The sequence below is a fragment of the Aquarana catesbeiana genome, linkage group LG02 (assembly GCF_042186555.1).
Source record: "Aquarana catesbeiana isolate 2022-GZ linkage group LG02, ASM4218655v1, whole genome shotgun sequence".
In the NCBI taxonomy this organism is placed as follows: domain Eukaryota; kingdom Metazoa; phylum Chordata; class Amphibia; order Anura; family Ranidae; genus Aquarana; species Aquarana catesbeiana.
Window position 1 is genome coordinate 607,250,928 of NC_133325.1, and position 27,449 is coordinate 607,278,376.

The following is a 27,449-nucleotide window of genomic DNA, read 5'->3' on the forward strand; positions in this document are numbered from 1 at the left end:
GAAAATCAGCTGCAAAAACGCTCCTAAGCCTCCTATTTTCAAATACGTTTAGGCGCGTCAAGTGCTTGGGCATTTATTAATTTCACTGACCAGAATATTAACCACTAACCTTTGGAAGATTTATCCCCCTCATGACCAGCCCATTTTTTGCTATACGGCACTGTGTTATTTTAACTGACAATTGCACGGTCATGCAACACTACATAAATGAAATGTATGTATTTTTTTCCCCACAAATAGCTTTCTTTTGGTGGTATTGAATCACCACTGGGTTTTTTATTTTTTTGCGTTACAAACAAAAACAGACCCAACAATTTTGAAAAAAAATATATATATTTTTTACTTTCTGCTATAAAACATATCCAAGAAAAATGTCTTCATAAGTTTAGGCCAATGTGCACCCTGCTACATATTTTTGGTAAAATAATCCCAATAAGCGTATATTGATTGGTTTCCGCAATTGTTATTACAAACTATAGGATATATACAGTACTAGAATTTTTATATAATTATGTGTTTATACTAGTAATGGTGGCGATCAGCGACTTATAGTGGGACTGCGATATTGCGGGGAACAATCTGACACTAACTGACACTTTCTGGGAACTAGTGACACCAATAAAGTGATCAGTGCCCAAAATAATGCACTGTTGCTGTACTAATGACAATGGGCAGGAAGGGGTTAACATCTAGGGCAATCAAAGGGTTAAATGTGTGCCTAACCACTGTTTTTGTCTGTACAGTGAGCTGCTTTCACTAAGGGATGTGCTGTATTTTATTCCCTGCTTCGCGGGGAAACAAAATCCAGCACATCCCCGCTGACAGGACAGAGCTCTGCATTGTTTACATATGCAGAGCTCAGTCCAGTGTGTCTCCTCACCGATCAGCAGGTGCCAGCTGTCGTCCATTGGCCGCTGATCGGCTTCTGTTGTGACTAATCATCATTCTGCACAGAGCGGATGCCCTGTAGCAGTAAATCAGCAACTAGTAATTTATCCTGGCCATTGAAATAAAAAAATGCTCAAGCGCTAAAAGCGTTTAGCGTTAACGTGCGTTTAGATGCGTTTACCCGTGTTTAGGCATGTCAGGTTTTTTTTTTCTGCCAAAATGCACCTCTCTTGAACACACAAGTGATGTTTTATTTTTTCTACCTCTAAACTCCTATAAATGCCTATAGTGTGCATGGACATATAGGTTTACATGGATGGGAGTTTAGAGGCAAAGAAAAAAGAGCTCAACTGCCTGTAAAAGCAGCATTTTTTAGCTCAAGTGTGCATGAGGCCTTCTACTAAGGTAAACTTTACTTATACCTTTTGAGATGTATCCAAGTCCTGAACAGGCAAATATGTTCACCTTTAAATCAGGGAACCAAAATAACCAGTGACTGGCTTATAAATCACAGCTTATCTCATGGGGGGGGGGGGGGCAAGGCAAATGAAGACAGTTTGTAAATATTAATGTAATATCCCAACCTGCAAACAATCATGAGTAGAAATAGAGTGGCAGCCAAGTAGGAATGATAGAATATACAATTATTTTCTATGTGAGTTACTATCAGAGTTATGGGGAGCTTTTAAGCCTTTAATATGGAATTAAGCCCCAAACCAAAAATGTTACATATTGCAGATAGCCAATCATTACATGTGGTGGCTTCATTAATTTTCTTTTTTAGGTTACAGATACAGAAACAGTTATGTTCCATTTTTGATAAAGGTTTTATGTAAATACAAAAACGCTGGCCATTGTAAGCACCCTGTTGGTGTTAAATGGTTTGCCTCAACCTTCTAACTGCTACATATCCAGAACAGCTTGTTCTGCTGTAAAACAACAGAATTACTGATGAGATCTCCAGGTGAACATGTGAAAATAAAGAAATGAAAGCCATAAAAAATCAAATGCAGCCACCATGTCTGAGAATTGATAAGATATGTAATAAATATGTAATAAAGGTTTGTTTTTGGGTTTAATACCGCTTTAAGTCTGAAACGGCTGTGTGATTCTGTGTATACACTGTTTCCTCTTGTTCTTCTTTTTGGGAAAAAACATTCATTAAGGGCTCTTTCACACGGGGGATCCGTATGTCCGTTTTTCATCCTTCCGTTTTCAGATGAAAAACGGACATACATGTATCCCTATGGAGCGTCGGATGTCAGCGGTGACATGTCCGCTGACATCCGACCCGCTCCGATCCGAAAAGTGTAACGGAGGAAAACCCTACTTTTCCATCCGTTTTCGGATCGGGTGACGACGGACTCTACGGTCCGTCATCATCCGATCCCCCATAGGGGAGAGCGGCGCTCTGACAGGCCGTGACGGACCTATCATTTTCCTGCTCAGCGGGGATCGGCGGAGCGATCCCCGCTGAGCAAGCGGGTGTTCACGGGGCGGATCATCACTGATCCGCTCTGTTAGAAAGAGCCCTTAGGACTCATTTATTTTTGGACTTTGTCTGCATTTTCAAAAAACAAACAAACAGTATAGACAGAGCAATGCTAATTTTGTATTGTTGTTTTTTTATGGTACATCATGCAAACAAGATGCAAAAATGCATATTTCAAAAAACATAGCCATAATCCTTGTAGACATAGCCATAATGCTTGTGTAACACTTTATGGTATTTTTCTTAAAGAAGTATTAAACCCAAAAGCAAACATTATTTTATATTGCAGCTTCTCAATTCTTAGATGTGACGGCTGTAATTGTTTTCTTTTATAGGCTTTTTTTTTTTCTATTTTTATCTGGTGATCCAGCTAGCAAGTCTGTTGTTTTTCAAAAGCACAAGCTCTCCAGTAAAATGTATCAGTATACAGAGATGAGATAAATCATTTCACAATGGCAGGGTCAAGGAAAACCTGTTTGCTGTAACTGATTGTAAAGTGTGAGCTGGAGTTTGGTTTACATTTTATCTAAATCTGCTAATACATTTTACACCACGCCCCCCCCCCCCCCCCCCAGACTGACAATGCTGCTGTCTGTTGTACCACCTGTGGTCATTCATTCAGTTGTGTCTCATTAATACAGGTGCTATCTTAATGGCCAATCACCAGGTGAAAACAGAGGGGAAAAAAAGCCAAAGAAAAGAAAACAGATGCAGCCACCACATTTAATGATTGGTAGGTTGCCATAGAATACATGTTTGGTTTTGGGTTAAATACATCTTTAAATTGGTCCTTTTTAATCTTTTATTTCATGTAATAAACCCTGACCAGTGTATAAATGCCTCTAACTGGAATTCTTCGACCCTACCTCAAGCAACATCGAGATTTGTGATAACTGTAATTAATAATAAATCATTTTCCATTGTCTAAGCTTGTCTGAGACTTATGGATCAAACAGGATAGATTAAGCGTTAGGTATCATTAAGCTACAAGGGTTTAGACTTTCATAATCCATTTCTTCAAGGGTCAGGCCACCCAAGCTGATGTTACAGGGTTTTTTTTTACAGTTCAAAGTGCATAAAGGTACAATAATTACATGGGGGACATTGCTTTCTAAAAAAAAAAAACACTACTGCTGGATTACAGGTCTTCCTTAACCTTGTTCATCTTAAGACTCAATAAAAGAATCAGCAGAAAAGCTGTGGACACTTACGGTTAATATGGTCCATATAGTATACACCTATTTGTGTATCATAAACAACTTCCCATCCTAAAGGTAGTTCATTCCCAACACAGTCTGCAAACGTTAAAGGCTTCGTTATTCTAGGGAGAAGAGAAAGTTTAGACTGGTTAGAAACATGCTTTAAACAGCCATACAAGTAATGATAAACAAACTAATCATCATTCATTTGATCAATTCAAATGACAAGTATTTTGGCACAGCAAATAAAATAATCAATGTTTTGAATTAGATTTTTTTCTTCCAAAAGGGCAGACTCCCCATTTCCTAGGAAACATTTGTTCATACATTGAACAAATTACAGTGCCTTGAAAAAGTATTCATACCCCTTGAAATTTTTCCAGATTTTGTCATGTTACAACCAAAAACGTAAATGTATTTTATTGGGATTTTATGTGATAGACCAACAGAAAGTCTCACATAATTGTGAAGTGGAAAGAAAATGATAAATGGTTTTCAATATTTTTTTACAAATAAATATGTGAAAAGTGTGGCGTACATTTGTATTCAGCCCCCTTTACTCTGATAACCCTAACTAAAATCTAGTGGAACCAATTGACTTCCAAAGTCACCTAATTAGTAAGTAGAGTCCACCTGTGTGTAATTTAATCTTAGTATAAATACAGCTGTTCTGTGAACCACCCAGAGGTTTGTTAGAGAACCTTAGTGAACAAACAGCATCATGAAGGCCAAGGAACACACCAGACAGGTCAGGGATAAAGTTGTGGAGAAGTTTAAAGCAGGGTTAGGTTATAAAAAAATATCCCAAGCTTTGACCATCTCACAGAGCACTGTTCAATCCATCATCTGAAAATGTAAAGAGTATGGCACAACTGCTAACCTACTAAGACATGGCCGTCCACCTAAAGTGACAGGTCGGGAAAGGAGAGCATTATTTAGAGAATCAGCCAAGAGGCCCATGGTAACTCTGGAGGAGGTGCAGAGATCCACAGCTCAGGTGGGAAAATCTGTCCACAGGACAACTACTAGTCATGCACCCCACAAATCTGGCCTTTATGGAAGAGTGGCAAGAAGAAAGCCATTGTTGAAAGAAAGCCATAAGAAGTCCTGTTTGCAATTTGCGAGAAGCCATGTGGGGGACACAGCAAACATGTGGAAGAAGGTGCTCTGGTCAGATGAGACCAAAATTAAACTTTTTGGCATAAAAGCAAAACACTATGTGTGGCGGAATACAAACACTGCACATCACCCTGAACACACCATCCTCACCGTGAAACATGGTGGTGGCAGCATAATGTTGTGAGGATGCTTTTCTTCAGCAGGGACAGTGAAGCGGGTTAGAGTTGATGGGAAGATGGATGGAGCCAAATACAGGGCAATCTTAAAAGAAAACCTGGTAGAGTCTGCAAAAGACTTGAGACTGGGGCAGAGGTTCACCTTTCAGCAGAGCAACAACCCTAAACATACAGCCAGAGCCACATTGGAATGGTTTAGATCAAAGCATATTCATGTGTTAGAATGGCCCAGTCAAAGTCCAGACCTAAATCCAATTGAGAATCTATGGAAAGACTTGAAAATTGCTGTTCACAGACGCTCTCCATCCAATCTGACAGAGCTTGAGTTATTTTGCAGAGAAGAATGGGCAAACACTTCACTCTCTAGATGTGCAAAGCTGGTAGAGACATCCCCAAAAAGACTTGCAGCTGTAATTGCAGTGAAAGGTGAATCTACAAAGTATTGACTCAGGGGAGCTGAATACAAATGCACGCCACACTTTTCACATATTTATTTGTAAAACATTTTGAAAACCATTTATCATTTTCCTTCCGCTTCACAATTATGTGCCACTTTGTGTTGGTCTATTACATAAAATCCCAATAAAATACATTTATGTTTTTGGTTGTAACATAACAAAATGTGGAAAATGTCAAGGAGTATGAATACTTTTTCAAGGCACTGTTTCTAATTCATATGATGTGATCCTTTCATGGAACATGAACATGGATCAATTAAATTTTCATGGAACAATCATTAAATGGAGAAATCATTATGTTACATGAAGAACAGAAAAGAGCAGGTTCACGTCACTGCAGATTGGTAAGGATGTCTTTTTACTGCTCCAAAACACTTCACCCATCCTAAATATAGCCATACATACTGTACTGGTCTTTAAAGTGTCATTAAACCCACATCATTAAAAGTGTTACTAAATTCAAGTTTTTTTTTAAACTTGTACAGAGTCACTATGGATTTCATTTTCTGTATAGAATTCTGCAAAAAAAGACTGGTTGATCCTGCAGTTCACTTTACCTCCCTCCTTTTCCCTGTCCCCGTTGTTTTTGCTTTTTGAGCAGCCTGAGATTGTGTAAACCATGTGTGGACATCTACTGACATTCTAAGCTGTTCATTTCCTCCTTTTTCTTATCAGTGCAGCCCATGTGACTATAGAGTCCCACATATGAGCGTATACACTCTGGATAAATGACAGTATACTCCCTGCTCCATGCCCACTAAACAGCTCTAAACCATGGGGGGTGAGATATTACATATTGATTGATGGAAGCTTTGCCTCCCTGAAATTCTAAGCACATACAAACAATAGACACAGGCTAGAGGGGTGTGAAACAAGCTGGGATTGGCAGAACCTCATCCTAGATAGCCCACACCATGTTTTTGTGCAAAATAATAAAGATTTAAATTCAAATATATATTTGTATGATGATTTAAAACATTTATTTGATTAAATATGTATTTTTCATCTGTATTCCAAAGACTGTTTTTGGGTTTTTTTTTAACATGCGACCAGCAGCACTACACTAGAATCTCTTCTTGCTGATGTTTCTCTGCAGACAGGCTGGGATAGAGCTGGGTCATATGACAGCTGTATATCGATTTAGAAAAAAAGGTATTTATATATAATTTTGTTTATTAAAACAAATACAGTGTCATCATCCATATATAAATAGAAAGAAGGGATAATGTAAATGTGTGTTTAGTATCACTTTAATTATTCACCTGAATTATTGCTAGAATACTAGGCAATCCTGCTGAAATAATTTGTATTGTTCAATAATCTGCCAGCATAAAAGCACCAAACATGTTGTTGAGTTCAGAAGTATTTCTAAAAATTATGCTTAGGTGACTTTCCCCTACATATCAATTTTGTGTGGATGCTGGAATACTATATCTTACGGATTTCCTTCATCATTTAGATATTCCATTAGCAAGATATCCCCAATGTAAATGCTGGCACCACTGAAGAAGAGCTATTTAAATAAGAAAACCTAGTTCAAAACTAAGCTGATTCATCTTCTAAAGTGTTAATTATCTGAGCCAAGTGCAGAAGAAAACTGTACCAATCTTGCAGCTGAACTCCAGGCAAACATAGAGAAAAACTTCTTATGCAGCTGTGTATTCCTTTAAAAATAAATATTTTTTTCACACAACTAGCATAAGTGCCAAAATCTGTCACCCCTTGCATAGCAGCACTAGAAAAGGGAGAGGCAGCAGTAAAAGCCACCCAAGCTCTGCAGAGCTCATGATTACCAGCATGTTTTAGCTCCATCCAGGGCTGTGCACACAACATGGACATTTTTTCTCATGCTCCCCCCACATCAAAGATGGCCACCTCGGGTGGCGGTAGCAAAAACACACAGGCAGTCAGTGGGTGGCTGGCAGTGCTGTGCTCTGGGACAGTGGCCAGGTAGGGCGCTCAGTAACATTGAGGCTATAGTTTTATCAGACTCAGCATTATTGAGATGCACGAAGGACAGAATGTTTGGAATGGACACATGTTGCCCCCACTATGCCTCCATAAGTGCCGCCTGAGGTGGCAGCCTCAATGGGCTTCATTAGTGGCACGACCCTGGCTACATTTTGGTCAAATCAGCAGGCTACAGTGGGGTGGTCACATCAACATATTTCTTAGCTCTAAAATCAAAATTGGTGTTACTCTGCGAGCTGTGCTGTCTGGAAGAGGTGTAAGAATCAATTGGATGGATCCTGTCTAAATTGGCCTTTGTATGTATAAATGTGACTTTAGATTTGCTCCTTGAGGGCAGGGACTGATTTTTTTTTTGTCTCCTCCAAACTGTATTACTGTAATGCACTTCTCGTTGGAACTCCTAGAAAGAGTCTGCAGAGGCCTCAGTATGTCCAAAACTCTGCAGCAAGGATCCTGATGAGTACATTGCCCCCATTCTTCACTCACTCCACTGGCTTCCTGTCTCCGCCAGGATTGAGTACAAGGTTTCCCTTCTCACACACCAGTGTATCCATGGACATGCCCCCCCATACCTCAAAGAACTTCTTAAACCCCAAAACACAACACGTTCCCTCCGCTCCACTCAAACCTTCTTCATATAGCCAGAACTAGACTTAGGACAATGGGAGACAGGATCTTTTGTGCAACTGCCCCACGCCTGTGGAATACCCTACCGGACACCTTGAGGGCTCCTCAACCTACTGACTTTTTAAAAAAGGTCTTAAGACATTTCTTTTTAGCAAAGCTTTTTGTCCCTTTTAGATGTTTGTTTTATCGTATAAATTGCTTAATTTTCTTTTTTGTTTTTTAACCTGTAGCACTTTGAGATCTTTTGATGAAAAAGACACTATACATATAAAGTATTATTATTATTATTATTATTATTAATGTACAATATACAGGTATTTGGAAAGTGCTGCATAAATTGACGGTGCTATATAATAAATAAATAAATAAATAAATAAATAAATCACAAAAGTGGTTGGACAGAATTATAAATCTTTCAACATTTAAGACAGTTCACATAAAGTATGTCCAGAAGTTTGCTTGTAATTAGATTTACAGAGGAATCAAATCAGTAAATTAAAGATTTGCAATTGGAAACATCTAGAAATGCTGATAATGCCTAAGCAGCAACCTGAAAAAAAAATTTGTTGCCCTGAATTTTTCCTCAAAAGTAGCAGTGCACTTTCTGGCATTTGACTCTGCCTAGGTACTCCAATGCAGTGTGCCTCAAAGCTGTATATCCACTTCAAACCGCGCACTGTACATATACTGCGACAGTGCGGACTGGCTGTGCAGAATTACATATATTTATGTAATTCTGCCTCTCTGGGTAGGGGGTGAGCGCGTCACAGCACATGTCGATCATTGGGTCCTGACCCGTGATTCACCACCAGCACCCAGCGATTGGCTCTGGGCTTCATAAAACACAGCTCTGTGAGCGTGAACAGCACAGAGCTGCGTTCAGTGACAGGGGATCTAGTTGTTTTTTCAATCCCTGCTAAGCTGTTTTCATTCCCTGAAAAACCAACTAGATCCCCAGTAAAAGCATAACACAGTACACATATAAACACTTGTTAGGTACATATTTAACCAATTGATCACCCTAGATGTTAACCTCTTCCTGCCCACTGATCACTGTTATAATGTCACTGGTAATGTCAGTGGCAGATAGTTAGTTCCTACAAAGTGTCAGATTGCCCTCTGTCCCACTGATCACCGCCATTACTAGTATACAAAAAAAAAATTCCAGTATATCCCATAGTTTGTAGATGCTATAACTTTCACGCAAACCAATCAATATACACTTGTTGGAATTTTTTTTTATCAAAGACATGTAGCAGAATACATTTTGGCCAAAATTTATTAACCACCTCCCACCCGCCATATAGCAGAATGACAGCCAGAAAGTGGTTTCATTATCCTGACTGGACGTCATATGACGTCCAGCAGGATAAGCAGCGAATGCGCATCCGTGGGGGGCACGCAGCTCAGCTATCGTTGGTGTGGTGTGTCAGTCTGACACAAAGCATCACAGATCTTGGTAAAGAGCCTCTGACGTAGGCTTTTTACCATGTGATCAGCTGTGTCCAATCACAGCTGATCAAAGCGTAAAAAGGAAGAGACGTTTATCAGTTTTCCTCCACTCGCACTGACAGACACAAGTAGAGGAGAGACGATCGGCTGCTCTCCTGACAGGGGAGTCTGCGCTGACTTATTATCAGTGCACCCCCCCCCCACGATGCCCACCAGGTATGCCCAACCAGGAAGGCTCCCTGCCAGCAGAACACAATAGCGCTGCGGAAGGGAATCCCCATCAACAGTCACTGTTAATTGGGGAATCTAGCAATTTTCCTTCCTTCCATCTGTGCCTCTACCAAGATGGCTGCCTCCACACAGAGACACAGTACAGAAAAAGGCATGGTAAGCCAATAATAGAGAGAAGACCAACTGCTGGGATAAAATAGGCAATACTGGTGACTGTTCCTTTGTCTACTGCTCACTTTTTTTAGGCACAGCCTTCACAATATCATTTTTCTAAAATGATCTATAGTGAGCAATATGACGTCTCTGAATCCTTTATTATTTATGCATCCGTCAGCTGAAGCATTTTATTCTATTAATAGGAATCTCACTAAGTACACAATAAGTTCAAGAGGAAATGTTATTAATAACAGAAGTTCCAATTTTTCCACAAACCTCTTTACATTTGTATTAGATGAAAGCATGCACGAAGAAAGTTTGTGCTATCGGAGCGATAACATCCAACATATTTGTGTGAACTGCTCCTAGCACACTCTGTGGCTCCATGCCACTTCCTCAAATGCATGCTATTTTTATATGTTCACTTTTATAACAGGAGATTAAAGAGTCTGATTTATCGGTCAGACGTAACCACCAAAATAGATCTGGCGTAAAATGTTTAGCTATTTTTGGAAGTCAAACATAATTTGAGAGGTTGGCCAAACAAACTAATTAACAGCTGTTTTTAAAGTAAGATAAACAGGCTTTGGGGTTGCTGTGGTTGTGTTAAACCTTTCTATCTGTTGTTTAGAGCCACATCTGAACCCAGCTGGATTTTCCCAGGACCTTACAAATACAACTTTTAGAGAACTGATCTCTACCCTTAACATCTGACAGACTAGAGAACCCTGTCATATAAAGGAAATAGAAGCTAGCAAACTGGATATCTTAGTGGTATTCTGAATGCTATAGTTAATATTTAACAGCCAGCACAAAGAAAATTTGTGGACAAGGCTACTACTATAAAGAAAAATCATAAGTACAACTTTGTACTGCATCTTAAAAGGATAAGTTCACTTTAAATAAATAAATAAATAAATAAACATTTTTTTCCAAGTAAAAAAATGTGCATTTATTATTTTTTGTTGCAGGAGCCTGTAAAGCATTGCCATGCAGGTCTCCTGCAGATTTGTCACTGTATCGGCTTGCTCGTACCTCGTACGAGCAAGACGATACATTCTGACAGGAAGACTCAATGAACTACCACTGTGCTTGCAGCGCCCTGGTTGTTCAATAAAAATTACAAACCAAGAGCTGCAAAGGCTGCCGGACCTTGTCGTTTTCCATGCACATTACATTGCAGGCAGAGCCCCACTCAGCCACGGTTTTTTATAAATTGTGATAGCTAGTGGGGAAGGAGAAGATGGGGGGATCACCCTGTTACACCCTGAATATGAGTGTAACATGTTACGAAAGGTGAACTTATCCTTTAAGCCTTGATTACAGGTGCAGCAGTCTCTACTGCCCCTCTCAAAAGTGATCCCTTGTTGATAGCTTTTAAGAGGGCGGTAGAGCAGCAGCTTTAGGGCATTCGGGAAGCAATCCTGTGGTCTTCTGAATTCCTTTTTACTGTCCTTGGGGCAAAGGGAGATTTTGCATTTAAGTACTGCTTCACAACTCATGGTTGTGGATTGGTCCCTTTGATTTTATTAGTTGGCATTCCATGGGCGTGAAGTGAAGCATCATGGCTGCAGCAGGTTTATAAACTGCTCCAGTTGCTATGGTAAGTTTCAGGTGGGCAGTCAAGGGATAGTAAAAAAGCAGACCAACCTCCTGTTTTATGGCCCCTTTGTCACTCGTGTAAACGTAGCCTTAAACCGCCAAAAAAATAAAAAATTTAAAAAAAAGTCCCCTGCAGGTTTTTGACATAATGTGCTGTAAACAGAGCCCTCCAGTGCAGTGCTGTCATGGCTCCCCCATCGGTTCCATCTTCACCCAGACTCCCTTCTGGGTTCGCAGGCTCCGGTTGATAGAATGGCAGAGGGCCGCGATGACGTCACTCCCTGTGCACATTTAGGAGATATTCATTGTACCTACAGGTAAGCTTGATTGTAAGTTTACCTGTAGGTACAATTTTAAATACAGACTTTACTTATTGTGGAAGGAAAGGCTACACAACAACTTACCTGTAAATGTTGCTTTTATACTCCTAACAGACATGTTCTACTAAATTATCAACGAAATACATGTTCTTTAGTTTTCCTATGTGGTCATAAGACTGTAAAGCTATGGCTCTATCCCCTTTCTCTGAAGTTGTTGTGGCTGGTGGGCATGAACTCTGCTGGTCAACAACACTCTGGAAACCAGCAGATGACGTTGACAAGCTACAGAATTCAAAAGTGATGTCGATCGGCATGAACTACCCAAAACTTTACAGTCACATGACTACATAGAAAAACGTATGCCCCGTACACACGATCAGACTTTCCAACAACAAAACTGTGGATTTTTGTTCGAAGGTTGTTGGCTCCAACTTGTCTTGCATACACACGGTCACACAAATGTTGGCCAACAATTACGAACGTAGTGACGTACGTGATGTCTCCATTACGAATGCTAGTTTTACAAGACAGAGCTCTTCCGGCTCGTACTTGATTCCGAGCATGCGTGGACTTTTGTCCGAAGGACTTGTGTACACACGATCGGAAAGTTGGACAATAAATATTTATTGGCGGAAAATTTGAGAACCTGCTAGCCAACATTTGTTGGCAGAAAGTCAGACAACAAATGTCCGATGGAGCATACACACGGTCGGACTTACTGCCAACAAGCTCACATCCAACATTTCCCGTCGGAAAATCCGATCGTGTGTACACGGCATAAGAAGAAATGTATTTAGATGGTGATTTCACAGAAAATGTCTGTGGAGCATATTACAGCATATTACAGCAATGGGAAACAACATTTACCAGGTATACTGGTATACTGTCTTCCATTTTAAAAGGTATAAGAAACCCAAAACCTATGTATTTATATAAAAACAAACGTTTTATATTTTAATGATAGCACTTACCGTCACTCACATGTAGAGAATAGAATTTTCCATTAATATGTTCAGCTATTTGAGTAAATTTGAATAAATGCTATTTCATCCTGGTTTTAGTGATCCATTTAATAGAGTAGGTTATAGGGCAATTAAAATATAAATGTTCCATGCTGGGTTGGATAATGTTTTTAAAGATTTTGCTCCATCTTTTGCAGCATGTTTTTAGCAGAGTAGATTTAGCAGTAGTTGTTTTTATTAAATCTAAGTTAGGTGATACCCATCACTGGCTGAGCAGATTAACATATGAGCCCTGTAGTAAACAGTATGAATGTATATCAGGGTTTTTTTTCGTGGTGGAAGATGTCAGTACACATTATGAGCACGGCCATGGGCCATAAGAGCCAATGACAGCCACATATGACACAGCGAGATTTGCACTGTCACTATGGTGAAGAAAGAAGCTAAGAAACAGGGAATCTTTATTTTATGTATAAATATTCTCCACAAGACTACCAGGGATTATTACTAGTAGCATTGCTCTCACCACGTTTTCTTATATTTCTAATATTGTAAAAACGTGATTAAAAATAAAATTCCCCTTTCTCTCAATGGTTTATTTTTTGCCATGCTCTTCGAGTAACCCTGTTTACAGCTAGATTCCCTTGGGGTGAATAGGTTTGCTCAATGTTTTGTTACTATCCAGAACCATTTATAATGTTAGATATAGTAGGCTTCTACCTGTTAGGCTTCATGTACACGGGACGTTTTCACAACCTCTCCTGAACGATTTAACTTGACAGATAGTAACCCACGTTTAAAACATCTCTTTTGCTTCGTTTACATGCCACGTATAGCGACGTTTTGCCGTGTTTGCGTTTAAAAGCATTTTTTCTTTTTAAAAAGCCAAAAATTAAAAACGCCTCTAAACGAAATGCGGCTAAACGCGAATTATCGCGCTTAGAAGCGTCTGGAGCTTGAAATTCCTGTAAATTCAGCTTCTGAATGCATGCATGCATCCAAGAAATGCCTTTAAACTCAACTGCCTAGAAATGACTGTAAAGGACCCTGTCTACATGGACTGATAAGATAACATAGAGGAGAGTTCAGGGCCAGTTGAAAAAACTCCCAACTGCTCCTAAACGTTTGTTTACCAGCAGCAGTGTACATGAGGCCTTACGTGTCCTACCTCTTTATACCGTAATATGATTTTACATGCATGCAACTAATTCTCAAAATGTATGTTGTTACAACTTTGTATTTGACTTCATTTGTCAACTCTGTCTGATTATCCAATAAAGTTAAAAAAAAAGAATTCCCCTTTAAGACAGTTGCATACCTTGCCTAATGCAGAAAATTAAATGGAAAATGTTAATTGGTATGAAATAATGTGCAATGTGATGCAACTATTTCAGGTATGTGTAAGAGAAATATGAATATTTCATTAAATATAATGAGGTAGGCGGTTGTTCTCTGCAAACAAGTAAAACTAGACTTTCTCCTTTGTACCACACAGCTACCATGAATTATTTACAATGGTATGTGCTTGTGTCAGTCATGAGCGCTCATGCAACCACCAACAGTATTTCAAATTACCAGGAATAGACGCAACATTGGGATTTAATTTCCATTCTGTGTATCTGTATACTGCAAGAACCAAAGAGACATTTTCCTTCATTACACATCTCATTTTTTCCTCTTATTCTAAAGGCAAAAGGAGACAAGGTCAAACAAGGTCAGTAAAGGAATACGGAGGAATAGAGTTGTCTTCATTCCACACATAGATTTGTGTGAATATTTAAGGAATGTGCGCATTACTTTGGTAAATTATTTGCAGACTTCCTTTGTAGATATCACCATTCCTCTGAGTTTCTAAAAAAAAGTCCCCTGGCAGGAAATATAATACAATATTCAGAAAAGTATCAATGTAAAAATTTACATTTAACAAAAAAAAAAAAGATAAAAAATGCTCACCATGGTTCCAGGAGGCACAGGTGACATCACTGTGCCCGGACATTCAATATCCCACAAGAATGCATTCCTGGCCCCTGGGCATGATGGCCACTGGGGAATCCACTCCTGCTCTCAGACCCTATAACTTTAAGGTTCCGTTGACATCTAGGTGTTGCTACAAGAAAAACAGAAATGGAAGGCGCGCACACCTAGTGCATTACCAAAGATAATTTAATAATAAAAATGTTTTATACAAAAGTGGGTACTCACAAAATGCAGGCTGACTAGCCTAGCTCTGGGGAAGGGGGTGCGCCCCCCGAAACGCATTAGCTGTACCCCGTGTTTTGTGCATGTCCGTGCATTGTTTTTATGGCCTTTTGTCAGTTGCATTTTGTGAGTACCCACTTTTATATAAAACATTTTTATTATTAAATTATCTTTGGTAATGCACTAGCTGTGCGCGCCTTCCATTTCTGTTTTTCTTGTAGTTCCTTTTGGATTACCCCATCTAAGGAAGGCAGCATCCACCCAGTTTTGGATACCATTATATACCTTTCACGCCACCATTTTATTTGATATCTGTTACTCCACACCTTGGAAGACCTATTAGCACTGGAAGTGACTGTGTTTTTTGTATCTAGGGGTTGCTATTTTACAGGTTTTTTTTGGACGTTTTTGCAGTTTTGTAGTGTTTTTATACAGGTGTTTTCAAGGTTAAAAGGTCACCAATGTAAAAGCAGTAAAACACCTGTAATCTGCCAAAAAAGAAGCTCCTGTACTTTTTTGAGTGACGGGCGTTTTGTTTCAGGTGACAGAACGCTCAGATGTGAACAGGGGCCATTGAATAGGATTTGTCTTGTTGGGCATTTTTAGAGCTGAGGCTTACAACAGAACACCCAAAAACGCCTAAGTGTGACTGGAACCCAAAGGACCTGATTTTTCAACCTGACCTATAAAAGTCAATGGCAAAACTGGGGAATGTAAGCAATGTTGCAATAACGCAATTTAGCGGAGTGGGGACACAGGGTAAAGCCGACCATACATGAATAGAAATTTGGCTGATTCAGAAGAGACCAACCAAATTTCAATTCATGTATGAGCCTCCTGGTTGTACAGAAGTCGATCGCTTTTGTCGAAAGATCAGTGCTGCTGGCTATAGAGAGCATCCCTAATTTGTGTATTCTGATGGCAGGGAAGTCTCTTTCTGATTTTCATACTTCATAGTGGGTGGCGATTAACAAAACTAGTTGTGATTTGGGCAAATGTTGGCAGAGTGAAGCTGCATTTTAAGTAGGGTTGCACCGATACCACTTGTTTAAGACCAAGTAATGGTTCAATACTATTTTTCAAGTACTCGCCAATACCGATTACTGATACTTTTTTTAATGTCATGTGGCAGCACTAACATGCAGCACTGATGGGCACTGATAGGTGGCACTGATGAGGTGTGGACTGTGTCAGTCGTTTTTTTTTTTTTGTTTTTTTTTACAATTTATTTTTTTTATTATTCTTTACAATTTATATTTTTTGTTACTTTTTTTTTACACTGCTTTTTTTTTTTTTTTAACAATTTAACTTTTAAATATTCATTACAATTCTTTTTTTTTTCATTATTAATATTTCTTTTTTATCAGCCCTGTTGGGGGGGGGGGGGCTTTGGAGAGATATCTCCTGACATCTCCCCTTTGAGACAGGGAAAGAGACTAAGGACACCGATTCCCCAGTCCCTTTCTCAGCAGCCTCAGCTGCACTGAATGGACAGGAGACGAATAGACAGGAGACAGAAGCTTCTGTTCATTCATAAACTAAAGCATCCTGAACACAGTTTACGATGCTCAGTTATGAATGGACAGAGTCAGCGATCACTGACACTGTTCATTCAGAAAAGGAAGGAGCCGGTAAATTAAATATTTACCAGCTCCTTCCTCCGCTCTCCATCTTGACAGATCTGGGATGGGGGGGACTGAAGGACACAGAGGAGGACACGGTGGACCCAGGGAGCTAGAGGAGGACACAGGGGACAATCGGGGGTGATCGGTGCAGCAGTGGGGGCAGTTATAAGCACCAATCTCCCTGTATAGCTTTCAGTAAAGCAGCCGAAAGCCGTGAGAGGGAGAGGAGGAAAAGCAGCTGTCAGCTGCTTTATTGAAAGCTATACAGGGAGATCGTTGCTTGTAACTGCCCCCACCGCTCCACCGATCACCAGTGAGGCTGCCCAGGTATCAGATTAAGCACCGGAGCATTTGCACGAGTACCAGTACTCGTGCAAATGCTCAATATCGTCGCAACCCTAATTTTAAGCCTACAACATTAATTGCAAAAATATTCCCTTCTTTATTATTTTTATATTAGAGTTTAGGTTTGTCAATTATAGTCCTTGAGCGATCAGGATGTTTTAAGGAAATACACAGTTATTTGGGTGACATACTGTATATCACAAATGCTGAGTAAACATAGGGTAGATGGATGTCAGGGTGGACATTGATGCCCTTGACTGTATAATTTGCAGGGCATTCAGTTCATTCTGAGACATGCAGCCCAATATAAGTCACATTTTTAATATGGGGGAAGAAATTAAAAGAGCGAAGAGGTGGAGACTGCATGCTTTTAATCAGTAGAGTACTTTTAATCAGTAGAGTAGTTTCCACTATCGCTAGCAAAACTGAATAACAGACAATAAAGATTACATAGGCCCTGATTACATGTTTGAATTCTAAAACATTCAAATGCATGTGAAACTACGTTGAAATGCATGATTATAGTTGATGCCTTGTGTGTCATTTCCCATTAATTTAACCTTGTGTGCCAACTTACATAAATTGACCTTACAGGCCTTGACCTTTACCAGTTAAAGGTGTGTAGATGCCATACCCTGGCCAGCTCCATGTTTACTAACCTTTTTGACGCTGTGAATTAACTATCACAAATGATAGTGTAAATGATCAAATTCTGAATTCATAATAAAATGAAATAAGTATATTTAAACAGTTAACTTCCCTTTCATCTTGAGTTCAGAGTTATATATGTTTTAAATTAAAGTGTAAAAAGTATGATACACCAAATGGGAATTGCTGAGTACACAAATGTTTACATTTCTCTTACATCACATTTATAATGACAGTAGTGAATCATCTACAACTGGTTCACCAATTCATTGTTTATCTTTGGCTTTGGAATAATTTATCTATTTCAGAAACCAAAATTGGAGCATCCTTATATAACAGAATTAGTGCATCAACAGGAAATAATTTCAGTATGTGATGTACTTACATGTGGATTGTGGTGATTGTTAATTAGCATTTTATAATTTTAAATGTTACATCCAGTACTGAAAAGGCAATATAATGCAAATTCTTACTAAATCAGTTGTCCCCCCAGCTATGATACAATAGACAAACCCAAAAAGGCAGAAAAGTATGCCTTAGTCAGGTAGGCCGCTGGATGCATGTCTAACATGGAGCTAGAATCGGATGCCAAGACCACAGTTAAAAAATCAGGTCCTGCTCCACTGCAAGTGAAGTCTAGTCAATATGATGTGGAGTGATGTGCAGGGCTTCAGCAGAGTGAATGTTTGCATGAGCTTTTGCCATGGTTCCCTTTTCCCTGGTTTCTTGCCAAGGTGAGAGTATTATGCTGTGAAGTAGTCGCTGAGTAGGGTACAGAAATAGGGTAAGCATATTCAAGAAGTGAGGAGTTGAGTAAGGGGAGGAGGGGTGTAAAGGGGTGAGTGAGGGCAGGGTAGTTGAGGGTGGGGTGAAATAGGGCTTGTCTGATGGGAGAGTTGGGATGGAAAAGGCTGTGATCATTGGGGGGAAGGGGATGGGAAGGTGACTGGGAGACATGGGGGTGGAGGTGACAGCTAGTGGAGGGAGGAGGATGCAACACTGCGAGGGCAGGAGGACACAACACAGGGAGGGCACAGTACAGGGGGCAATAGGGCACAGTACAGGGGGTTAGGAAGGTACAGTCAGTACAGGTGTCACTGGGCAGAGCTCTGTTTCCTATCCCTGCATTGCACACAGCCTGAACACAGGCAGAGCTTCTGCTCCTTACACAGCACACACTGGAGCTGAAATCCCATTACAGCTACAATGTGCACGGGGTATAGCTAGCTACTGGTTGCAGTTCAGACCTGTGAAATTCCATGGTAGGAACGGCAATTAGTGGCAGTAGCTAGTTATATACTGTGCACATGGTAGATGAAAAGGAATGGGATGGGGAGGAGGAGCACTTAGTGCTGTGCTCAAGATGGGAGACTGTTGGCAAGTGTCAGGTGTGGTGGAGGGCTTGGAAGGGGGGAGCCCACCCCTATCCAGTACCCCCCTAGAACAGGGCATATTCTTACCACTGCTGTGCTGGAGGGATAGGTTTCTGGATGTAGGGCGCTCTGAGTAACAAGACTAGCCAGAGATATGTCCACAGGTGGAGCCAGCCAGAGGACAGCCGCGTGCCGGGACCAGCATGGAAAGCAGGGCCCGGAATTGATGTCAGAGGGAAGCGACCCTGCGACTGCTCTGATCCCCGCTGCTGGAGGGGAGAAGGAGGTGTTCGGCTTCCGGTATCGGTTTCGGGTATTGGCGCATTTTCGCAAGTACCGATACTCGTAAAAATACCTAGTATCGGTGCAACCCTAATATTAAGCACTGATAAGAGATTTGTTTACAGAATTGTTTATTGTCAATAATTCTGTGTTTTCTCATTGTAAAAATAAATAAAAACTATAGTGCACACAAACAGCTAAATGCATGGTAGCGATACAGTGCCATGAAAAAGTATTCATACCCCCTGAAATTTTCCACATTTTGTCATGTTACAGCCAAAAACCTAAATTTATTTTCTTGGGATTTTATGTGATATACCAGCATAAAGTGGTACATAATTGTGAAGTGGAAGGAAAATGATAAATGGTTTTCAAAATTTTTTACAAATAAATATTTGAAAAGTGTGGCGTGCATTTGTATTCAGCCCGCCTGAGTCAATACTTTGTAGAACCCCCTTTTACTGCAATTACAGCTGCAAGTCTTTTTGGGTTTGTCTCTACCGGGTTTGCACATCTAGAGTGACATTTTTGCCCATTCTTCTTTGCAAAATAGCTCAAGCTCTGTCAGATTGAATGGAGAGCGTCTGTGAACAGCAATTTTCAAGTCTTGCCACAGATTCTCAATTGGATTCAAGTCTGGACTTTGACTGGGCCATTCTAACACATGAATATGCTTTGATCTAAACCACTCCATTGTAGCTCTGGCTGTATGTGTAGGGTTGTTGTCCTGCTGGAAGGTGGACCTCCGCCCCAGTCTCAAGTCTTTTGCAGACTCTAACAGGTTTTCTTCTAAGATTGCCCTGTATTTGGCTCCATCTATCTTCCCATCAACTCTGACCAGCTTCCCTGTCCCTGCTGAAGAAGAGCATCCCTACAACATGATGCCACCACCACCATGTTTCATGGTGGGGATGGTGTGTTCAGAGTGATGTGCAGTGTTAGTTTTCCATGAATATGCTTTGATCTAAACCATTCCATTGTAGCTCTGGCTGTATGTTTAGGGTCGTTGTCCTGCTGGAAGGTGAACCTCTGCCCCAGTCTCAAGTCTTTTGCAGACTCTAATGCCACGTACACACGGCCGGTTTTGCAGTCGGAATAAACTCGGAAGGTTTCTCCGACGGAACTCCGACGGAATTCCGCTCAAGCGGTCTTGCATACACACGGTCACACCAAAGTCCGACCGTCCAGAATGAGGTGACGTACAACATGTAAGACGGACTAGAAAAAGGAAGTTCAATAACCAGTAGCCAATAGCTTCCATCTCGTACTTGCTTCAGAGCATGCATCGTTTTGGTCCGTCGGAACAGCATACAGACGAGCGGTTTTCCCGATAGGAATTGGTTCCATCAGAAATATTTAAAATAATTTAGAAATTTAGAAAAATGTTCCATTTCTAGGTCCGTCAGAATTTCCGAAAAAAAAAAAAGTCCGATGAGGCATACAAACGATCGGAATAGACGATGAAAAGCTTCCGTCGGACTTTTTCTGTCGGACACTCCGCTCATGTGTACGCAGCTTAACAGTTTTTTTTCTAAGATTTCCCCGTATTTGGCTCCAACCATATTCCCATCAACTCTGACTAGCTTCCCCGTCCCTGCTGAAGAAAAGCATCCCCAAAACATGATGCTGCCACCACCATGTTTCACGGTGGGGATGGTGTGTTCAGAGTGATGTGCATAGTTAGTTTTCCTCCACGCATAGCGTTTTGCTTTTAGGCCAAAAAGTTCAATTTTGGTCTTATTTGACCAGAGCACCTTCTTCCACATGTTTGCTGTGTCCCCCACATGGCTTCTTGCAAACTGCAAACAGGACTTCTTATGGCTTTCTTTCAACAATAGCTTTCTTCTTGCAACTCTTCTATAAAGGCCAGATTTGTGGAGTGCACGACTAATAGTTGTCCTGTGGACAGATTCTCACACCTGAGCTGTGGATCTCTACAGCTCCTCCAAAGTTTACATGGGCCTCTCGGCTGCTTCTCTGATTAATGCTCTCCTTGCCTGGCCTGTCACTTTAGGTGGACGGCCATGTCTTGGTAAGTTTGCAGTTGTGCCATATTCTTTCCCTTTTCGAATGATAGATTGAACAGTGATCCGTGAGATGTTCAAAGCTTGGGATATTTTTTTATAACCTAACCCTGCTTTAAACTTCTCCACAACTTTATCCCTGTCCTGTCTGGTTTGTTCCTTGGCCTTCATGATGCTGTTTGTTCACTAAGGTTCTCTAACAAACCTCTGAGGGCTTCACAGAACAGCTGTATTTATACTGAGATTAAATTACACACAGGTGGACTCTTTTTACCAATTAGGTGACTTCTGAAGGCAATTGGTTCCACCAGAGTTTAGTTAGGGCTATAAGAGTAAAGGGGGCTGAATACAAATGCACTCCACCCTTTTCAGATATTTATTTGTAAAAAATGTTGAAAAACATTTATCATGTTCCTTCCACTTCACAATCATGTGAGACTTTGTGTTGGTCTATCACATAAAATCCCAATAAAATACATTTATGTTTTTGGTTGTAACATGACAAAATGTGAAAAAATTCAAGGGATATGAATACTTTTTCAAGGCACTATACATACACTGTATTAGTGTCATATCAACTGGAAAAAAGTTTGATCTGCAATTTTGTCTAGCCAGTCCTGAGATTTAAACAACTATGCCAGACAGCACAGCCAGGTTGATGACTTCACTTTTATCTTCTGCAGCTAAGCAATACAGCTTGATCTATTCCCTACCCTAGTTCTATGAGAGGACAATGAAAGCCAGAAGTAGACTGATAAGGTTATCTCTTTCCTCTTACTTTCTTCCAGCATGCCCCTTGTCAGCACATGTTGCTATTGCTGTCCATATTGTTGTTCTGAGTTCTACTGTACATGGAAACACATACGACTGCTATAAAGACAGATTTGAATATCTACATTAGTTGGGTTTTTGCCATGTTGTTGAAATGTAAGGACAAGGATCACTGCCCCATTGCATAGGGTCTGTCTTTTTTGGGGATCCACAAGTATCCACACCACTATTATTACTGGGGATCTTACTCTAAAGTTGGCTCAAGAGTACAAGACCACCAGCCCCAGTAGAGAGTCACAAGAATTTAAAGAGCTGTAGGAATGTTTTGTATAGATTTGGATATAACATCTACAGTGTGTGTACGTAGCATATGAGCTGCATCAAACGGATCCCTTGTTTGGACACTCTCCACACTAATCAGAAAGGAAAGGAAAAACCTCTACAGTATTGGCATAATGATATCCTATATTCTAGAGCAATGATTCATAGCTAGACTTGGTCATTCAAAACATATGGTTCACTTAAGGCCACCCACTGAACCTGGCCATGATTCCACACCTTAGTAAATCTTACATGCAGAAGGGAAGCCTATACTGGTTGTCATCATCTTCCCTTTTTCCGGTTTGACAGTATGAAATCAATGTCGATATTTATGATGTGCAATAACTGCTTGATTTAAATGTATTTACCATTGGGCAAATAAAGTCTAGACATGAGTTCCCGGATCTTGCTGAGTACATTTTTATAATATTATTATAATTTCAGGGGAATTGTAGAAAAACATACCTTTAAACATAAATATTACAGGCAAACACCTTTTCCATAGTCAAACCTATATCCTGTGTTCACGTTACTGTTGCCTCTTTCTGCCAAGTAATTCTCAAATGCAAATAGGCCGATCCTTTCCCAGCATTTCTTGGCTATGCCCCTACTAAAGTATTGACATCTCATATTTGGCTTCATAAATTCTGTGTTAAGTTTATTAACTGATAATATAATTATGTAGACATGATGGCATATGTATTTACAGCACACTGCAATAAAATGTTCAGTCAACACATCAAAAAATGTTCAATTCATAATTACACATATGACTTCCTAATTCTCCAAGTAGGAATGTTTCACAAAACGCAATGATCATACTCTGCCTTTTTCTACTCAACAGCTACATGTGTGCCCATTATAAACTGCCAATCTGTACCAGCTGGAAGAATAAAAGCAAAGGAATAATTCATGCTGATCAGACAGCAACACTTTTGTTTTTCACAACACAGTTATAAAGGTTACCTTTTCTGCCAAGTTTGTGGAGGTCTCAACTAGAAGGCTGTAAGAATATGCAGTTTTAGCAAACTGCACGGCTAGGCGAAACTAATCCTTCACATAGTGCTTATGTGTACAGGACCACTAGGTCAAAAATTGCAGTGCAACGGGACTAGGAAACCACCTCATATTTCAAAATATGTATTTCAAAATTGTTTTCATCCAGGTATTTCTACTGTATAATGAACCAGTCCATGCTAGTCCCCAGAAAATCCATTATGTTTTCTCTTCTTGTAGTAGTTGAGGACAAGGTGTTTTTAGATGGCTATGTACAGGCAGTCCCCGAGTTACGAACGGGCTAGGGACTGTAGGTTTGAATATGTTCGTAAGTCGGAACAGCATGGGCAGAACGGCAGATATGTCCTTTTCCGATGTTCCGTCGAATGTGCCCGCCGCCGAAAAGGGTCCGTTCAAATGTGCCCGTTGTCGAAAAGGTTCCTTCGAATGTGCCCGCCGGCGAAAAGGTTCCGTCGAATGTGCCCGCCGTCGAAAAGGTTCCGTCAAATGTGCCCGCCGTTGAAAAGGTTCCGTCGAATGTGCCCACCGTCGAAAAGAGTCCGTCGAATGTGCCCGCCACCAAAAAGGTTCCGTCGAATGTGCCGCCTTCCTGTTCGTAAGTAGGAGTCTTCGCAAGTCGGATATTCATAACTCGACGACTTCCTGTAGTTTTAAGTTCACTTTAAAGTGGACCATCACTCAAAAATTGCCATTTCCACCATCCCAATCTTCCCCCCTCTACAACATAGAAATATATCACTTTTCCTTTAAAAGTTTCTATTTCCCTTTTGTTTTCACACATGTTCAAGCTGCCCCCTGCCTCCATTCTTGCCTAGATGAATGACTAGAATGACGTGAAGCCCCCCCTCTTGTATTCTACTGGGATAACAAGGGTCATATATTCCAGGAGGCATCAGCTGAGGCATTACATGGCACTGGAGGAGGCGTCCAATCACCAGGGAGCCGGTTGCAAGAAAATGTAAGAGACAGCCAGCTCCCGAAGATGAAGAAAACAAAGATGGTGATGTGGGACAACATGTGCAGCGGAACAGCGGTGGAGAAAAAGAGCACAATGCAGGACTTGCTGGGACTGTATGTTTTTCTTGGATGAAGCCCATCAAAAGTAAGTGGCATACTATATATGAATTTAATGGAAATGTGTAAAATCCCTCTTAAAGTAAGCAACAAATTATAGCCCAACTCCATCTAGCACTTTTTAACCAATTCCCACCCAGGCCAATTCTGACATTTCTCTCCTACATGTAAGAATCAGTATGTTTTTGCTAGAAAATTACTCAAAACCCCCAAACATTATAAATGCTTTTTTAGCAGAGGACCTAGAGAATAAAAAGGTGGTCGTTGCAATTTGTTAAGTCACACAGTATTTGCACGGCGATTTTCAAATGCAATTTTTTGGGGAAAGATAAATGTTAATGAATTTTAATGCAAAAAAGACATTATATAACAAAAAAAATTTGTAAAATAAAAAGAATGATGTTACTCCGAATAAATAGATACCTGACATGTCATGCTTTAAAATTACGCACTCTTGTGGAATGGCGCCAAACTATGGTACTTAAAAATCTCCATAGGCGACGCATTAAATCTTTTTACAGGTTACCAGTTTAGAGTTACAGAGGAAGTCTAGTGCTAGAATTATTGCTCTCGCCATAAGGTTTGAGGTAATACGTCACGTGTGGTGCAAACACAGTTTATATATGCGGGCGCAACCTACGTATGTTTTCGCTTCTGCATACGAGCACGAGGGGACGGGGCGTTTGAAAAAAATATTGTTTTTGTATTTATTTTATTTTTACACTGTCCCTTTAATTTTTTTTAAATCACTTTTATTCCTATCACAAGAAATGTAAACATCCCTTGTGACAGAAACAAGGCAAGACAGGTATAGCTATAAAACCGCCGATATTTCTTCTACCCTGAAAAGTGAAAAGCATGAGATCAAAAAAACACTGATCTCTGCTTTCTAGGGAAAAAAAATGGCAGTGTTCACATCTGCCATAGCCGGAAGTGACGTCATGACGTCGCTTCTGGCCTCCCAGGGTCATAGAGATGGCTGGGGACCATCCAGTCCTCGGCCAGCTCTGTAGTAATGTGCTGCCGGATGGCTTTTACATTGTATGGAATCGATAGCGGAAAAAAAAGATATCTGGCTGATGCCTGTAGCTGCAGGCATCATCCAGATATAAACATCAACATCAAGTCTACCAAAAACATGAAAAGAAAAGTAAACAGTAAAAAAGTAAAAAAGTAAACAGTGGCACTAAAATAAATAATAAGTGTTACACTAAATAACACCCAGTGACAGTGAAGTGATACAATCACATAATGTAAACATATCCACAACTGAATATGTGCTTGAATCCATCCATGAGGAATCAAATGTTGTCAATTGGATAGTCTCCACGCCACACCATGTGCCACATGTGTCACTGCTTCCCCATAAGATGAACACTCACCAGCAATATTTGCCTCACACTCTCATGCTCGGCAAAAAGGCATTGTACCCCTCAGGGTAAGTAAATGACTCCCGTGTATATAAAACACAAAAGGAGATTCCAATAGTGCAATAACGTATAATAAATGTATTAATAAAAGCATAAAAAAGACCCACAGGTATTGTACTCACATGTAGTAAAACTGTAATTCGCATTTGGTAAAGTACTAAAACGCCAGCATATCATGGACGCGACGGGCCCAAAACACAAAATATGTGCCTCATCCGACCAATGTTGACTTCCTACCAAAACTTCACTTCCAGTGCTGCATGTGAGGTCACTTCCGGTTGCCATGCAGCCCTGTTCCGACTCATTTCATCATTACGATTTCGTCCTGGGATCATCCAAATATAGCCACTTCAAGTCCAAAATGTTATATGACGTCATGCGGGTGGGAAGAAGTGGAACTAAACCCCCCTATCTTCAGCCACGGAGGCTGCTATGTTAGCCTCTGTTTGATCTGCAACTGCCATGGTGCTGCACATGTGATCAGTTATGACACCTGCCATTTGATGGTTTGACAGTTTGGCTGAAACCATAAGCAAGTGTGAAAGTTAGCATTCCCGGTATGCCAGGAATGCAACAGTTTTTTTAACAGTTAAATTGATGGGTTTAGTTCCTCTTTAAGCAGTTACAGAAATATTTTTTTTTCTTTTGTATAAAACACAAAAGGAGACTCCACTAGTGCAATAACGTATAATAAAATATATTAAGAAAAGCATAAAAAAGACCCACAGGTATTGTACTCACATGTGGTAAAACTGTAATTCGTATTTGGTAAAGTGCTGAGACGCCAGTATATCATGGCCACGGTGGGCCCAAAGTGCAAAATCAGTGTCTTACCCGACCAATGTTGACTTCCTACCAAAATGTCATTTCTGATGCTGCATGTGAGGTCACTTCCATTTGCTGTGCAGCCACATCCTGATGCGTTTCATCATTACAACTACATCCTGGGATCATCCAAAATATAGCCACTTCAAGTTCACGATGTCATATGACATCATGAGAGCAGGAAGTAGTTAAAGTGGAACTTAACCCTCCTATCTTTTTCAGCCACGGAGGCTGCCATGGTGCTGCACATGTGATCAGTTATGACACCTGCCATTTGATGGTTTGATAGTTTGGTTGAGAGCACATCCAATGTGACAGTTAGCATTCTCGGTATGCCAGGAATGCAACAGTTTTTTAACTGTTAAATTGATGGGTTTAGTTCCTCTTTAAGCAGTTACAGAAATATTTTTTTTTTTTGGATAAAAGTTAAAGCTTTATGAATATAATGAATGTTGCAAGCAAAACCTGCTAATCGTATATGGTTCATCCAACCTCTGTAACTGTTACTTCTGCTGGACAGCTTGGACTGTTAAAGGAAGTGGATAAAGAACGGATCTACTGTTACAGAGGGGACTCAAGAAAAAAAAAAAATTGCTGTGTTTAAGTGGAACTAAACTCATTATGTTAAAGCAATTGTAAACCACTGCAGTAAAAAAAAAAAAAAAAAACTTTCCCCTGTAAGACAATTGCATGATGTGATAGTATGCATCGCATACTAGCACATTATGAAATACCTTAGAAGAAAGCCCTCCAGCGGTGCACTGTCACCGCTGACAGGGCTTCCATCTTTTCCAGGTCTTCCTTCCGGGTTCACGGGCTCCGGCTGTGTGGGTGGCCGGAGCCACAATGACATCACTACCGC

General features: G+C 40.3%; 1 protein-coding gene across 1 annotated transcript in view; it reads right to left on the reverse strand.

Moving 5' to 3' along the window:
• WWC3 (WWC family member 3) overlaps positions 1-27,449 on the reverse strand; it is a 270,635-nt gene that overhangs the window by 153,944 nt on the left and 89,242 nt on the right. The window contains exon 2 of the mRNA XM_073616354.1: positions 3,592-3,701. Within this exon, the coding sequence (XP_073472455.1) occupies positions 3,592-3,701 (110 nt within the window). The remainder of the gene's footprint in view (positions 1-3,591; positions 3,702-27,449) is intronic.